The following is an 18,253-nucleotide window of genomic DNA, read 5'->3' as shown; positions in this document are numbered from 1 at the left end:
TGACCGACACACCGGGGAAAGATGGTCGCAGGTCAACACATTCGCCTGGCGTTCTATCCAATTCCAGGTTATTCCCCACCCCCATTCCATTTCTCATCCCCACCCGCAGTCCCTGCGCCAGCCCCAGCCCTTGCAAATTATCACCCACTCCATTCACCTCCCCAGTCATGTGACCACTCCATTCGAGGTTATTCCCTTAATGGAGAATGTCTGTGTGCGATGTTGTTTACCGTGGGGAGGCTGATGTTCAGACAGCCAACACCGTCCTTGACAGATCAGGGCCAGGGCCCAGTGGCATGGAGTGCTAGATGGCTGGGGACCCTTCACTGCTGCGGCCTTTCTCACCAGGCCTTGCTTCATCGTTCTGTCTGGAACTTCCCCCTCAAATTACCACAATGGGTGGAGCTAATCTCAAGACAGCATCACCTTCAGGGTCTAAGGACAACAGAAGCCTCTCCACCCCGATGGGGTGACAATGCTCAAAGAAAGAGCCTCTCACTATACTCCTCATGAACACTCAACCCCTCCTCCTACACTCCTCCCTGTCTCTGTAACCCCCTTCAACCCCCCTACACCCTCCCTCTGTAATCCTTTCAACCCCCCAACACTCCTCCGTCTCTGTAACCCCCTTCAACCACCCCACACCCCTCCCTCTCTCTGTAACCTCCTTACTCCCCCATACCCCTCCCTGTCTCTGTAAACCCCTTCAACCCCCTACACCTCTCCCTCTCTCTGTAATCTTACTCTCCCTACACCCCTCCCTGTCTCTAACTCCTTCAACCCCCCCAACACCCCCCCCCCCCGTCTCTGTAATCCCCTCCCTCCCCTATAACCCTTTGTAACACCCTCTGGCCCCTTTATCTCTCTCTGTCTCTGTGACCCTCCTCAAATGACACAGCCCCTCATTTCTGTAACACCCTCCCTTTTCAAAACCCCCTCTGAGGAGTCCCATACCAGGCCCTCCGATGCCTCTTCCTTGGTGAGAGGATTGACCGGGACACCTCAGGAACAGCCCACAAGGAGCTGATAGTGCTGGACCCACTGAGGTTCTGGGGTGGGGGTGCGCGACATTAGTGTTAAACTGCCGGACACTCACCTGAGCAAGTAGATAAACGATTTGGGCGTGGGAATGATGTTGAAGGGGACAGGGAGAGTCAGACCTTCACGAAAATAGCAAAGGTACAACTTTGACCGAGCAAATTTCCACTCAACATCTGCGTCATCCTGGCAAACAGAGACAGAGATGAAATGGATTACACAGACCCCACAGCAGTGGCTGACAGCATCCAAACAGGAATAGCACAGGGGTCAGACACAGAGTGAATCTCCCTCCACACCGTCCCATCACACACTCCCGGGGTCAGACACAGAGTGAATTTCCCTCCACACCGTCCCATCACACACTCCCAGGGTCAGACAGAGTGAATCTCCCTCCACACCGTCCCATTACACACTCCCAGGGTCGGACACAGAGTGAAGCTCCCTCCACACCGTCCCATCACACACGCCCAGGGTCAGACACAGAGTGAAGCTCCCTCCACACCGTCCCATCACACACTCCCGGGGTCAGATACAGAGTGAATTTCCCTCCACACCGTCCCATCACACACTCCCAGAGTCAGACAGAGTGAATCTCCCTCCACACCGTCCCATCACACACTCCCGGGTCAGACACAGAGTGAATCTCCCTCCACACCGTCCCATCACACACTCCCGGGGTCAGATACAGAGTGAATCTCCCTCCACACCGTCCCATCACACACTCCCGGGGTCAGACAGAGTGAATTTCCCTCCACACCGTCCCATCACACACTCCCAGGGTCAGACAGAGTGAATCTCCCTCCACACCGTCCCATCACACACTCCCGGGGTCAGACACAGAGTGAATCTCCCTCCACACCGTCCCATCACACACTCCCGGGGTCAGATACAGAGTGAATCTCCCTCCACACCGTCCCATCACACACTCCCGGGGTCAGACAGAGTGAATTTCCCTCCACACCGTCCCATCACACACTCCCAGGGTCAGACAGAGTGAATCTCCCTCCACACCGTCCCATCACACACTCCCGGGGTCAGACACAGAGTGAATCTCCCTCCACACCGTCCCATTACACACTCCCGGGGTCAGATACAGAGTGAAGCTCCCTCCACACCGTCCCATCACACACTCCCGGGGGTCAGATACAGAGTGAAGCTCCCTCCACACCGTCCCATCACACACTCCCGGGGTCAGATACAGAGTGAAGCTCCCTCCACACCGTCCCATCACACACTCCCGGGGGTCAGATACAGAGTGAAGCTCCCTCCACACCGTCCCATCACACACGCCCAGGGTCAGACACAGAGTGAAGCTGATATCTCTGACACGGCCCTGACCCACCTCGATCTTCTGGAAGGAGTTAGTGATCATAGCGACTAACATATTTAGTAGCACTATAACCATGATGATGGTGAAAATGCCGTAGAGGACGCGACCCACGAACTCCGCTACCACGTACTCGGAGACATCCACGGAGGTGGGCTCCTCCATGCCGAACATGGTCCAGAAGAGGAACTGTAAGGTGCCATTGAAGCTGCAGGGGGAATGGGAGTCTCCGTTAAGCTGGCCCTGAGCGTGGGGGCACGTCAGCAAGGACCCTCCCGCGAGACCATGCCACAGCAGGAGGAATCTCTGACGATTACTGACTGTGTGTGTGATCGTGTGGGTATGTCTGTGTCAGAGTGAGTAAGAGAGGGCAAGGCAGAGTATGGTGTGTGTGAGAATGTGGAACTCACCAATCACTCTGCAGTTCCCCATTCACCTTCTACCTCCACTCCACCGAAGGAAACTCCTTCTCCCCACCCCTGTGGAAAACACCTTCTCCCCCTCCATTGGAACCCCTGTCTGCCCCAGATAGAACTCTCTCACCACCCCAACATTAGGGTGGCAACTTATAAAAATGCCATCCTCTTCCCTCAATTCCTCCGCCTCCACCACATCTGCTCTCAGGATGAGGTTTTCATTCCAGAGTGACCATCTCAGGAGTGTGGCAGAACAAAGGGAACTGTGAATACAGATCCATGATTCATTAAAAATGGGTCATCAGGGAAGATTTTGGCACATTGGCCTTCCTACATCAATGTATTAAGTACAGGAGATGGGATGTCATGTTGAAGTTGTATGTGAGGCCTAATTTGGAGTATTGTGTGCAGTTTTGGTCACCGACCCACAGGAAAGATGTGAACCAGGTTGGAAGAGCGGAGAAAATTTGTTGCCGGGACTTGAGGACTTGAGTTATCGGGAAAGGATGAATAGGTTAAGGCTTTATTCCCGAGAATGTAGAAGACAAAGGAAAATTGATAAAGGTATACAAAATTATGAGGGGTATAGAGGGGGTGAATGCAAGCAGGCTTTTTCCACTGAGGTCAGGTGAGACTAGAACTAGTCCTGGGTGAAGGTTAAAAGGTGAAAGGTCGGTGGGAAACACGGGGAGGGGAGCATCTTCACTCAGACGGTGGTGAGTGAGGAACAGGCTGTCAGCACAAGTGGTGGGTGCAGGTTTGTTTTCAATGTTTGAGAGCAATTTGGACAGGTGTACGGATGAGGGGGAGGTATAGAAGATTAGGATTCTGTGCTCCATGACTCTGTGTACTGACAGAAACTGCCCTACAGTGAACTTAAGAACTTATGAAACCGGAGCAGGAGTGGGCCATTCAGCCCATTGAGCCTACCCCACCATGTCCGGTCTGCGTGAGAGACGGTTTCAGTGGGGTGGGGAGTGTCCGGTCTGTGTGTGAGATGGTTTCGGTGGGGTGGGGAGTGTCCGGTCTGTGTGAGAGACGGTTTCGGTGGGGTGGGGAGTGTCCGGTCTGTGTGTGAGACGGTTTCGGTGGGGTGGGGAGTGTCCGGTCTGTGAGAGACGGTTTCGGTGGGGTGGGGAGTGTCCGGTCTGTGTGTGAGACGGTTTCGGTGGGGTGGGGAGTGTCCGGTCTGCGTGAGAGACGGTTTCGGTGGGGTGGGGAGTGTCCGGTCTGTGTGTGAGACGGTTTCGGTGGGGTGGGGAGTGTCCGGTCTGTGTGAGAGACGGTTTCGGTGGGGTGGGGAGTGTCCGGTCTGTGAGAGACGGTTTCGGTGGGGTGGGGAGTGTCCGGTCTGTGAGAGACGGTTTCGGTGGGGTGGGGAGTGTCCGGTCTGTGTGAGAGACGGTTTCGGTGGGGTGGGGAGTGTCCGGTCTGTGTGTGAGACGGTTTCGGTGGGGTGGGGAGTGTCCGGTCTGTGTGAGAGACAGTTTCGGTGGGGTGGGGAGTGTCCGGTCTGTGAGAGACGGTTTCGGTGGGGTGGGGAGTGTCCGGTCTGTGTGAGAGACGGTTTCGGTGGGGTGGGGAGTGTCCGGTCTGTGTGTGAGACGGTTTCGGTGGGGTGGGGAGTGTCCGGTCTGTGTGTGAGACGGTTTCGGTGGGGTGGGGAGTGTCCGGTCTGTGAGAGACGGTTTCGGTGGGGTGGGGAGTGTCCGGTCTGTGTGTGAGACGGTTTCGGTGGGGTGGGGAGTGTCCGGTCTGTGTGTGAGACGGTTTCGGTGGGGTGGGGAGTGTCCGGTCTGTGAGAGTCGGTTTCGGTGGGGTGGGGAGTGTCCGGTCTGTGTGTGAGACGATTTCGGTGGGGGTGGGGAGTGTCCTGTCTGTGTGAGAGACGGTTTCGGTGGGGTGGGGAGTGTCCGGTCTGTGTGAGAGACGGTTTCGGTGGGGTGGGGAGTGTCCGGTCTGTGTGAGAGACGGTTTCGGTGGGGTGGGGAGTGTCCGGTCTGCGTGAGAGACGGTTTCGGTGGGGTGGGGAGTGTCCGGTCTGTGTGTGAGACGGTTTCGGTGGGGTGGGGAGTGTCCGGTCTGTGTGAGAGACGGTTTCGGTGGGGTGGGGAGTGTCCGGTCTGTGAGAGACGGTTTCGGTGGGGTGGGGAGTGTCCGGTCTGTGAGAGACGGTTTCGGTGGGGTGGGGAGTGTCCGGTCTGTGTGAGAGACGGTTTCGGTGGGGTGGGGAGTGTCCGGTCTGTGTGTGAGACGGTTTCGGTGGGGTGGGGAGTGTCCGGTCTGTGAGAGACGGTTTCGGTGGGGTGGGGAGTGTCCGGTCTGTGTGAGAGACGGTTTCGGTGGGGTGGGGAGTGTCCGGTCTGTGTGAGAGACGGTTTCGGTGGGGTGGGGAGTGTCCGGTCTGTGTGTGAGACGGTTTCGGTGGGGTGGGGAGTGTCCGGTCTGTGTGTGAGACGGTTTCGGTGGGGTGGGGAGTGTCCGGTCTGTGAGAGACGGTTTCGGTGGGGTGGGGAGTGTCCGGTCTGTGAGAGAGACGGTTTCTGTGGGGTGGGGAGTGTCCGGTCTGTGTGTGAGACGGTTTCGGTGGGGTGGGGAGTGTCCGGTCTGTGAGAGTCGGTTTCGGTGGGGTGGGGAGTGTCCGGTCTGTGTGTGAGACGATTTCGGTGGGGTGGGGAGTGTCCTGTCTGTGTGAGAGACGGTTTCGGTGGGGTGGGGAGTGTCCGGTCTGTGTGTGAGACGGTTTCGGTGGGGTGGGGAGTGTCCGGTCTGTGAGAGTCGGTTTCGGTGGGGTGGGGAGTGTCCGGTCTGTGTGTGAGACGATTTCGGTGGGGTGGGGAGTGTCCTGTCTGTGTGAGAGACGGTTTCGGTGGGGTGGGGAGTGTCCGGTCTGTGTGAGAGACGGTTTCGGTGGGGTGGGGAGTGTCCGGTCTGTGTGAGAGACGGTTTCGGTGGGGTGGGGAGTGTCCGGTCTGTGTGAGAGACGGTTTCGGTGGGGTGGGGAGTGTCCGGTCTGTGAGAGACGGTTTCGGTGGGATGGGGAGTGTCCGGTCTGTGTGAGAGACGGTTTCTGTGGGGTGGGGAGTGTCCGGTCTGTGTGTGAGACGGTTTCGGTGGGGTGGGGAGTGTCCGGTCTGTGTGAGAGACGGTTTCGGTGGGGTGGGGAGTGTCCGGTCTGTGTGAGTCGGTTTCGGTGGGGTGGGGAGTGTCCGGTCTGTGAGAGAGACGGTTTCAGTGGGGTGGGGAGTGTCCGGTCTGTGAGAGTCGGTTTCGGTGGGGTGGGGAGTGTCCGGTCTGTGTGTGAGACGGTTTCGGTGGGGTGGGGAGTGTCCTGTCTGTGTGAGAGACGGTTTCGGTGGGGTGGGGAGTGTCCGGTCTGTGTGTGAGACGGTTTCGGTGGGGTGGGGAGTGTCCGGTCTGTGAGAGTCGGTTTCGGTGGGGTGGGGAGTGTCCGGTCTGTGTGAGTCGGTTTCGGTGGGGTGGGGAGTGTCCGGTCTGTGTGAGAGACGGTTTCGGTGGGGTGGGGAGTGTCCGGTCTGTGTGAGAGACGGTTTCGGTGGGGTGGGGAGTGTCCGGTCTGTGAGAGTCGGTTTCGGTGGGGTGGGGAGTGTCCGGTCTGTGTGTGAGACAATTTCGGTGGGGTGGGGAGTGTCCGGTCTGTGTGTGAGACGGTTTCGGTGGGGTGGGGAGTGTCCTGTCTGTGTGAGAGACGGTTTCGGTGGGGTGGGGAGTGTCCGGTCTGTGTGTGAGACGGTTTCGGTGGGGTGGGGAGTGTCCGGTCTGTGTGAGACGGTTTCGGTGGGGTGGGGAGGGTCCGGTCTGTGTGAGTCGGTTTCGGTGGGGTGGGGAGTGTCCGGTCTGTGTGAGAGACGGTTTCGGTGGGGTGGGGAGTGTCCGGTCTGTGTGTGAGACGGTTTCGGTGGAGCTGCCAGTGAGGGAGGGTGCTGGCCGAAGGTCCCTTACTTGCCCAGGCGATCGAGGTCGACGTAGTGGACGTAGATGTTGTTGATCCCGCACAGGAACGCGGTGAGGATGATCATCAACAGGAACATGAACCTGGAAACACACAAAGATGTGAGAGTTCCACACGCCACCGTCACAGACTCGCTCACTGACATCGCAGATCACATACCTACTGGGTTGGGGACTGTGGGTAGTGGGGGAGGGCGATGAGGTAAGGTTGGGGGAGAAGGGCTGTGGATGGGTCGGCTGAGAGAGGAGGAGGAGGTCGGTAGGGAGCGAGCAAGGTCAGGGTGGGGGGAAGGGTACGTCACCAAAGACACTCACATTTCTACATTGTACTGTGGAGATCATGCAAACTGGTTGTATCAGAGTCTGGTGTGAAGAAAACAGCTGCAGAAAGTTGTAAACTCAGCCAGCTTCATCACAGGCACCACTCTACCCCTAATCGAGGGCATCTCCAAAAATAGATTTCTTGTCATATACGTCCACAATAGGAGCAGAATCGGGCCATTTGGCCCATCGAGTCTGCTCTGCCATTTCATCAGAGAACACCGAAATCTACAGCACACTACAGGCCCTTCGGCCCACAATGTTGTACTGGCCATGTAACGTACTCTGGAAACTGCCTGGAATACAGCTGATCCATATCCCTCTCAAACCCATTTTCCTGCCCTCTCCTCGTAACCTTTGACACCCTGATTAATCATGAACCTATCAATCCCCACTTTAAATACACACAATGACTCGGCCTCCACAGCCGTCTGCGGCAATGAATTCCACAGATTCACCACCGTCTACCTGAAGAAATTTTCCCTTATCTGAGTTCTAAGTGGACATCTCTCTATTTTGAGGTTGTGCCCTCTGGTCCTAGACTCCCTCACTGTAGGAAACATCCTCTCCACATCCACTCTATGTGTCCCTCTGGTCCTAGACTCCCCCACTATAGGAAACACCCTCTCCACATCCACTCTATCTGTGTCCTCTGGTCCTAGACTCCCCCACCATAGGAAACATCCTCTCCACATCCACTCTATCTGTGTCCTCTGGTCCGAGACTCCCCCACTATAGGAAACATCCTCTCCACATCCACTCTATCTGTGTCCTCTGGTCCTAGACTCCCCCACTATGGGAAACATCCTCTCCACATCCACTCTATCTGTGTCCTCTGGTCCTAGACTCCCCCACTATAGGAAACATCCTCTCCACATCCACTCTATCTGTGCCCTCTGGTCCTAGACTCCCCACTATAGGAAACATCCTCTCCACATCCACTCTATCTGTGTCCTCTGGTCCGAGACTCCCCCACTATAGGAAACATCCTCTCCACATCCACTCTATCTGTGTCCTCTGGTCCTAGACTCCCCCACTATAGGAAACATCCTCTCCACATCCACTCTATCTGTGTCCTCTGGTCTGAGACTCCCCCACTATAGGAAACATCCTCTCCACATCCACTCTATCTGTGTCCTCTGGTCCGAGACTCCCCCACTATAGGAAACATCCTCTCCACATCCACTCTATCTGTGTCCTCTGGTCCGAGACTCCCCCACTATAGGAAACATCCTCTCAACATCTACTCTATCTGTGTCCCTCTGGTCCTAGACTCCCTCACTGTAGGAAACACCCTCTCCACATCCACTCTATCTGTGTCCTCTGGTGCTAGACTCCCTCACTGTAGGAAATACCCTCTCCACATCCACTCTATCTGTGCCCTCTGGTCCTAGACTCTCCCCAGCATGGAAACATCCTCTCCACATACACTCTATCAAAGGCTTCAACCAGATCCCCTCATTCTTCTAAACTCCATTAAATACACTCAAACACCCCTCAGACATTAACCCTTTCATTCCAATGCCAGCACATTTTTCTTAGATAAGGGGCTGAAAGCTGCTCTCAGTGGTCAAACTACGGTCTGACCAATGCCTTATCAAGTCTCAGCATCACATCTTTGCTCTTGACATGAATGCTAATCTTGTGGTTACCACCGACTCAACTTGCATGTTAACCTTTAGTGTCTGTCCAGCACTCATGATATCGGCTGTCAAAAGCTGAGAGAGAGGTGATGGGGGGACGGTGGGTTTGGGGGGGGGATTTAGTGTCTGTCCATCACTCACGATATCAGCTGTCTGAAGCTGAGCGAGAGGTGATGGGGGGACGGTGGGTTTGGGGGGATTTAGTGTCTGTCCATCACTCACGATATCAGCTGTCTGAAGCTGAGCGAGAGGTGATGGGGGGACGGTGGGTTTGGGGGGGGATTTAGTGTCTGTCCATCACTCACGATATCGGCTGTCTGAAGCTGAGCGAGAGGTGATGGGGGACGGTGGGTTTGGGGGGGGGATTTAGTGTCTGTCCATCACTCACGATATCGGCTGTCGAAAGCTGAGAGAGAGGTGATGGGGGGACGGTGGGTTTGGGGGGGGGGATTTAGTGTCTGTCCATCACTCACGATATCGGCTGTCGAAAGCTGAGAGAGAGGTGATGGGGGGACGGTGGGTTTGGGGGGATTTAGTGTCTGTCCAGCACTCACGATATCGGCTGTCTGAAGCTGAGCGAGAGGTGATGGGGGACGGTGGGTTTGGGGGGGGGATTTAGTGTCTGTCCATCACTCACGATATCGGCTGTCGAAAGCTGAGAGAGAGGTGATGGGGGGACGGTGGGTTTGGGGGGGGGATTTAGTGTCTGTCCATCACTCACGATATCGGCTGTCGAAAGCTGAGAGAGAGGTGATGGGGGGACGGTGGGTTTGGGGGGATTTAGTGTCTGTCCAGCACTCACGATATCGGCTGTCTGAAGCTGAGAGAGAGGTGATGGGGGACGGTGGGTTTGGGGGGGGGATTTAGTGTCTGTCCATCACTCACGATATCGGCTGTCGAAAGCTGAGAGAGAGGTGATGGGGGGACGGTGGGTTTGGGGGGGGGGATTTAGTGTCTGTCCATCACTCACGATATCGGCTGTCGAAAGCTGAGAGAGAGGTGATGGGGGGACGGTGTGTTGGGGGAAATTAACCGTCTCTCCATCATAGGCAGACGGGTGGGGAATTCAGGAGGGCAAACCTCATCATGTCATCGATCATCCTTCCGATGGATATCTGCAGGGTTCCGAGGGTCTCGTGAGCGGGCAGGATGGAGGTAAGACGAGCCAGGCTCAGCATACTGGTGATGGCGAACAGAACCTCGGCCACCATTTGTGGGTCTTCCTGCATCCATTGGTGTCTTTCTGTGGGGGGGGGGGGGGGGGAGAACAGATCTGGGCCATTATATACACTCAGAACTACCACCCAGCGCATTCCCACCGCCTCCCCCCATGTAAACAGGTCCCACCACGAACCCCCCATGCATACAGATCCCACCGCCACCCCCCCCCATGCAAACAGGTCCCACCGCCACCCCCCCATGCAAACAGGTCCCACCGCCACCCCCCATGTATACAGGTCCCACCGCCAACCCCCCCCCATGCAAACAGGTCCCACCGCCACCCCCCCCATGCATACAGGTCCCACCGCCACCCAGTGTTCAGTCGTGTCCCAACATGTCCCCCCCCATCCACAACTGCATCTGCACCACTTCCTACTGCGCCTCAACACATCCCATCCTGTCCCCACTGTGTCCCAACTCATCCCTCCCCATCCCAACCACATTCCCACTGTGTCCCAACTCATCCCACCCCCATCCCAACCACATTCCCACTGTGTCCCAACTCATCCCACCCCATCCCAACTACATTCCCATTGTGTCCCAACTCATCCCTCCCCATTCCAACTACATTCCCATTGTGTCCCAACTCATCCCTCCCCATCCCAACCACATTCCCACTGTGTCCCAACTCATCCCTCCCCATCCCAACTACATTCCCACTGTGTCCCAACTCATCCCTCCCCATCCCAACTACATTCCCATTGTGTCCCAACTCATCCCTCCCCATCCCAACCACATTCCCATTGTGTCCCAACTCATCCCTCCCCATCCCAACCACATTCCCACTGTGTCCCAACTCATCCCTCCCCATCCCAACTACATTCCCATTGTGTCCCAACTCATCCCTCCCCATCCCAACCACATTCCCACTGTCCCAACTCATCCCTCCCCATCCCAACCACATTCCCATTGTGTCCCAACTCATCCCTCCCCATCCCAACTACATTCCCACTGTGTCCCAACTCATCCCTCCCAACTCATCCCTCCCCATCCCAACCACATTCCTATTGTGTCCCAACTCATCCCTCCCCATCCCAACCACATTCCCACTGTGTCCCAGCTCATCCCTCCCCATCCCAACTACATTCCCATTGTGTCCCAACTCATCCCTCCCCATCCCAACCACATTCCCATTGTGTCCCAACTCATCCCTCCCCATCCCAACTACATTCCCACTGTGTCTCAACTCATCCCTCCCAACTCATCCCTCCCCAGCCCAACTACATTCCCACTGTGTCTCAACTCATCCCTCCCCATCCCAACCACATTCCCACTGTGTCCCAGCTCATCCCTCCCCATCCCAACTACATTCCCATTGTGTCCCAACTCATCCCTCCCCATCCCAACCACATTCCCACTGTGTCCCAACTCATCCCTCCCCATCCCAACTACATTCCCACTGTGTCCCAACTCATCCCTCCCCATCCCAACCACATTCCCATTGTGTCCCAACTCATCCCTCCCCATCCCAATTACATTCCCACTGTGTCCCAACTCATCCCTCCCCATCCCAAACACATTCCCACTGTCCCAACTCATCCCTCCCCATCCCAACCACATTCCCATTGTGTCCCAACTCATCCCTCGCCATCACAAACACATTCCCACTGTGTCCCAACTCATCTCTTCCAACTCATCACTCCCCATCCCAAACACATTCCCACTGTGTCCCAACTCATCCCTCCCCATCCCAACTACATTCCCACTGTGTCCCAACTCATCCCTCCCCATCCCAACCACATTCCCATTGGGTCCCAACTCATCCCTCCCCATCCCAACCACATTCCCACTGTGTCCCAACTCATCCCTCCCCATCCCAACTACATTCCCACTGTGTCCCAACTCATCCCTCCCCATCCCAACCACATTCCCATTGTGTCCCAACTCATCCCTCCCCATCCCAAATACATTCCCACTGTGTCCCAACTCATCCCTCCCCATCCCAAACACATTCCCACTGTCCCAACTCATCCCTCCCCATCCCAACCACATTCCCATTGTGTCCCAACTCATCCCTCCCCATCACAAACACATTCCCACTGTGTCCCAACTCATCTCTTCCAACTCATCCCTCCCCATCCCAACTACATTCCCATTGTGTCCCAACTCATCCCTCCCCATCACAACTACATTCCCACTGTGTCCCAACTCATCCCTCCCCATCCCAACTACATTCCCATTGTGTCCCAACTCATCCCTCCCCATCCCAACCACATTCCCATTGTGTCCCAACTCATCCCTCCCCATCCCAACCACATTCCCACTGTGTCCCAACTCATCCCTCCCCATCCCAACTACATTCCCATTGTGTCCCAACTCATCCCTCCCCATCCCAACTACATTCCCATTGTGTCCCAACTCATCCCTCCCCATCCCAACCACATTCCCATTGTGTCCCAACTCATCCCTCACCATCCCAACTACATTCCCACTGTGTCCCAACTCATCCCTCCCCATCCCAACTACATTCCCACTGTGTCCCAACTCATCCCTCCCCATCCCAACCACATTCCCATTGTGTCCCAACTCATCCCTCCCCATCCCAACTACATTCCCACTGTGTCCCAACTCATCCCTCCCCATCCCAACCACATTCCTATTGTCTCCCAACTCATCCCTCCCCATCCCAACCACATTCCCACTGTGTCCCAGCTCATCCCTCCCCATCCCAACTACATTCCCATTGTGTCCCAACTCATCCCTCCCCATCCCAACCACATTCCCATTGTGTCCCAACTCATCCCTCCCCATCCCAACTACATTCCCACTGTGTCTCAACTCATCCCTCCCAACTCATCCCTCCCCATCCCAACTACATTCCCACTGTGTCTCAACTCATCCCTCCCCATCCCAACCACATTCCCACTGTCCCAGCTCATCCCTCCCCATCCCAACTACATTCCCATTGTGTCCCAACTCATCCCTCCCCATCCCAACCACATTCCCACTGTGTCCCAACTCATCCCTCCCCATCCCAACTACATTCCCACTGTGTCCCAACTCATCCCTCCCCATCCCAACCACATTCCCATTGTGTCCCAACTCATCCCTCCCCATCCCAATTACATTCCCACTGTCCCAACTCATCCCTCCCCATCCCAAACACATTCCCACTGTCCCAACTCATCCCTCCCCATCCCAACCACATTCCCATTGTGTCCCAACTCATCCCTCGCCATCACAAACACATTCCCACTGTGTCCCAACTCATCTCTTCCAACTCATCACTCCCCATCCCAAACACATTCCCACTGTGTCCCAACTCATCCCTCCCCATCCCAACCACATTCCTATTGTGTCCCAACTCATCCCTCCCCATCCCAACCACATTCCCATTGTGTCCCAACTCATCCCTCCCCATCCCAACCACATTCCCATTGTGTCCCAACTCATCCCTCCCCATCACAACTACATTCCCACTGTGTCCCAACTCATCCCTCCCCATCCCAACTACATTCCCATTGTGTCCCAACTCATCCCTCCCCATCCCAACCACATTCCCATTGTGTCCCAACTCATCCCTCCCCATCCCAACCACATTCCCACTGTGTCCCAACTCATCCCTCCCCATCCCAACCACATTCCCACTGTGTCCCAACTCATCCCTCCCCATCCCAACCACATTCCCATTGTGTCCCAACTCATCCCTCCCCATCCCAACCACATTCCCATTGTGTCCCAACTCATCCCTCCCCATCCCAACCACATTCCCACTGTGTCCCAACTCATCCCTCCCCATCCCAACTACATTCCCATTGTGTCCCAACTCATCCCTCCCCATCCCAACCACATTCCCACTGTCCCAACTCATCCCTCCCCATCCCAACCACATTCCCATTGTGTCCCAACTCATCCCTCCCCATCCCAACTACATTCCCACTGTGTCCCAACTCATCCCTCCCAACTCATCCCTCCCCATCCCAACCACATTCCTATTGTGTCCCAACTCATCCCTCCCCATCCCAACCACATTCCCACTGTGTCCCAGCTCATCCCTCCCCATCCCAACTACATTCCCATTGTGTCCCAACTCATCCCTCCCCATCCCAACCACATTCCCATTGTGTCCCAACTCATCCCTCCCCATCCCAACTACATTCCCACTGTGTCTCAACTCATCCCTCCCAACTCATCCCTCCCCATCCCAACTACATTCCCACTGTGTCTCAACTCATCCCTCCCCATCCCAACCACATTCCCACTGTGTCCCAGCTCATCCCTCCCCATCCCAACTACATTCCCATTGTGTCCCAACTCATCCCTCCCCATCCCAACCACATTCCCACTGTGTCCCAACTCATCCCTCCCCATCCCAACTACATTCCCACTGTGTCCCAACTCATCCCTCCCCATCCCAACCACATTCCCATTGTGTCCCAACTCATCCCTCCCCATCCCAATTACATTCCCACTGTGTCCCAACTCATCCCTCCCCATCCCAAACACATTCCCACTGTCCCAACTCATCCCTCCCCATCCCAACCACATTCCCATTGTGTCCCAACTCATCCCTCGCCATCACAAACACATTCCCACTGTGTCCCAACTCATCTCTTCCAACTCATCACTCCCCATCCCAAACACATTCCCACTGTGTCCCAACTCATCCCTCCCCATCCCAACCACATTCCTATTGTGTCCCAACTCATCCCTCCCCATCCCAACCACATTCCCACTGTGTCCCAGCTCATCCCTCCCCATCCCAACTACATTCCCACTGTGTCTCAACTCATCCCTCCCAACTCATCCCTCCCCATCCCAACTACATTCCCACTGTGTCTCAACTCATCCCTCCCAACTCATCCCTCCCCATCCCAACCACATTCCCACTGTGTCCCAGCTCATCCCTCCCCATCCCAACTACATTCCCACTGTGTCCCAACTCATCCCTCCCCATCCCAACCACATTCCCATTGTGTCCCAACTCATCCCTCCCCATCCCAACCACATTCCCACTGTGTCCCAACTCATCCCTCCCCATCCCAACTACATTCCCACTGTGTCCCAACTCATCCCTCCCCATCCCAACCACATTCCCATTGTGTCCCAACTCATCCCTCCCCATCCCAATTACATTCCCACTGTGTCCCAACTCATCCCTCCCCATCCCAAACACATTCCCACTGTCCCAACTCATCCCTCCCCATCCCAACCACATTCCCATTGTGTCCCAACTCATCCCTCCCCATCACAAACACATTCCCACTGTGTCCCAACTCATCTCTTCCAACTCATCCCTCCCCATCCCAAACACATTCCCACTGTGTCCCAACTCATCCCTCCCCATCCCAACCACATTCCCATTGTGTCCAGACTCATCCCTCCCCATCCCAACCACATTCCCATTGTGTCCCAACTCATCCCTCCCCATCCCAACCACATTCCCATTGTGTCCCAACTCATCCCTCCCCATCCCAACTACATTCCCACTGTGTCTCAACTCATCCCTCCCAACTCATCCCTCCCCATCCCAACCACATTCCCACTGTGTCCCAGCTCATCCCTCCCCATCCCAACTACATTCCCACTGTGTCCCAACTCATCCCTCCCCATCCCAACCACATTCCCATTGTGTCCCAACTCATCCCTCCCCATCCCAACCACATTCCCACTGTGTCCCAACTCATCCCTCCCCATCCCAACTACATTCCCATTGTGTCCCAACTCATCCCTCCCCATCCCAACTACATTCCCACTGTGTCCCAACTCATCCCTCCCCATCCCAACCACATTCCCATTGTGTCCCAACTCATCCCTCCCCATCCCAACTACATTCCCACTGTGTCCCAACTCATCCCTCCCCATCCCAACCACATTCCCACTGTGTCCCAACTCATCCCTCCCCATCCCAACCACATTCCTATTGTGTCCCAACTCATCCCTCCCCATCCCAACCACATTCCCACTGTGTCCCAGCTCATCCCTCCCCATCCCAACTACATTCCCATTGTGTCCCAACTCATCCCTCCCCATCCCAACCACATTCCCATTGTGTCCCAACTCATCCCTCCCCATCCCAACTACATTCCCACTGTGTCTCAACTCATCCCTCCCAACTCATCCCTCCCCATCCCAACTACATTCCCACTGTGTCTCAACTCATCCCTCCCCATCCCAACCACATTCCCACTGTGTCCCAGCTCATCCCTCCCCATCCCAACTACATTCCCATTGTGTCCCAACTCATCCCTCCCCATCCCAACCACATTCCCACTGTGTCCCAACTCATCCCTCCCCATCCCAACTACATTCCCACTGTGTCCCAACTCATCCCTCCCCATCCCAACCACATTCCCATTGTGTCCCAACTCATCCCTCCCCATCCCAATTACATTCCCACTGTCCCAACTCATCCCTCCCCATCCCAAACACATTCCCACTGTCCCAACTCATCCCTCCCCATCCCAACCACATTCCCATTGTGTCCCAACTCATCCCTCGCCATCACAAACACATTCCCACTGTGTCCCAACTCATCTCTTCCAACTCATCACTCCCCATCCCAAACACATTCCCACTGTGTCCCAACTCATCCCTCCCCATCCCAACCACATTCCTATTGTGTCCCAACTCATCCCTCCCCATCCCAACCACATTCCCATTGTGTCCCAACTCATCCCTCCCCATCCCAACCACATTCCCATTGTGTCCCAACTCATCCCTCCCCATCACAACTACATTCCCACTGTGTCCCAACTCATCCCTCCCCATCCCAACTACATTCCCATTGTGTCCCAACTCATCCCTCCCCATCCCAACCACATTCCCATTGTGTCCCAACTCATCCCTCCCCATCCCAACCACATTCCCACTGTGTCCCAACTCATCCCTCCCCATCCCAACCACATTCCCACTGTGTCCCAACTCATCCCTCCCCATCCCAACCACATTCCCATTGTGTCCCAACTCATCCCTCCCCATCCCAACCACATTCCCATTGTGTCCCAACTCATCCCTCCCCATCCCAACCACATTCCCACTGTGTCCCAACTCATCCCTCCCCATCCCAACTACATTCCCATTGTGTCCCAACTCATCCCTCCCCATCCCAACCACATTCCCACTGTCCCAACTCATCCCTCCCCATCCCAACCACATTCCCATTGTGTCCCAACTCATCCCTCCCCATCCCAACTACATTCCCACTGTGTCCCAACTCATCCCTCCCAACTCATCCCTCCCCATCCCAACCACATTCCTATTGTGTCCCAACTCATCCCTCCCCATCCCAACCACATTCCCACTGTGTCCCAGCTCATCCCTCCCCATCCCAACTACATTCCCATTGTGTCCCAACTCATCCCTCCCCATCCCAACCACATTCCCATTGTGTCCCAACTCATCCCTCCCCATCCCAACTACATTCCCACTGTGTCTCAACTCATCCCTCCCAACTCATCCCTCCCCATCCCAACTACATTCCCACTGTGTCTCAACTCATCCCTCCCCATCCCAACCACATTCCCACTGTGTCCCAGCTCATCCCTCCCCATCCCAACTACATTCCCATTGTGTCCCAACTCATCCCTCCCCATCCCAACCACATTCCCACTGTGTCCCAACTCATCCCTCCCCATCCCAACTACATTCCCACTGTGTCCCAACTCATCCCTCCCCATCCCAACCACATTCCCATTGTGTCCCAACTCATCCCTCCCCATCCCAATTACATTCCCACTGTGTCCCAACTCATCCCTCCCCATCCCAAACACATTCCCACTGTCCCAACTCATCCCTCCCCATCCCAACCACATTCCCATTGTGTCCCAACTCATCCCTCGCCATCACAAACACATTCCCACTGTGTCCCAACTCATCTCTTCCAACTCATCACTCCCCATCCCAAACACATTCCCACTGTGTCCCAACTCATCCCTCCCCATCCCAACCACATTCCTATTGTGTCCCAACTCATCCCTCCCCATCCCAACCACATTCCCATTGTGTCCCAACTCATCCCTCGCCATCACAAACACATTCCCACTGTGTCCCAACTCATCTCTTCCAACTCATCACTCCCCATCCCAAACACATTCCCACTGTGTCCCAACTCATCCCTCCCCATCCCAACCACATTCCTATTGTGTCCCAACTCATCCCTCCCCATCCCAACCACATTCCCACTGTGTCCCAGCTCATCCCTCCCCATCCCAACTACATTCCCACTGTGTCCCAACTCATCCCTCCCCATCCCAACCACATTCCCATTGTGTCCCAACTCATCCCTCCCCATCCCAACCACATTCCCACTGTGTCCCAACTCATCCCTCCCCATCCCAACTACATTCCCACTGTGTCCCAACTCATCCCTC

The 18,253-nt window shown here is 55.6% G+C and overlaps 1 protein-coding gene across 1 annotated transcript in view; it reads right to left on the bottom strand.

Annotated features, from left to right (window-relative positions):
* Positions 1-18,253, bottom strand: part of trpc2b (transient receptor potential cation channel subfamily C member 2b) — a 102,633-nt gene that overhangs the window by 25,618 nt on the left and 58,762 nt on the right. The window contains exons 7-10 of the mRNA XM_073044422.1: positions 9,801-9,963; positions 6,748-6,840; positions 2,384-2,576; positions 1,097-1,224 (exon numbers count right to left, since the gene is read on the bottom strand). Of these exons, the coding sequence (XP_072900523.1) occupies positions 1,097-1,224; positions 2,384-2,576; positions 6,748-6,840; positions 9,801-9,963 (577 nt within the window). The remainder of the gene's footprint in view (positions 1-1,096; positions 1,225-2,383; positions 2,577-6,747; positions 6,841-9,800; positions 9,964-18,253) is intronic.

The sequence above is a fragment of the Hemitrygon akajei genome, chromosome 4 (assembly GCF_048418815.1).
Source record: "Hemitrygon akajei chromosome 4, sHemAka1.3, whole genome shotgun sequence".
Classification (NCBI taxonomy): domain Eukaryota; kingdom Metazoa; phylum Chordata; class Chondrichthyes; order Myliobatiformes; family Dasyatidae; genus Hemitrygon; species Hemitrygon akajei.
This window is presented reverse-complemented; position numbering and strand designations above follow the sequence as displayed.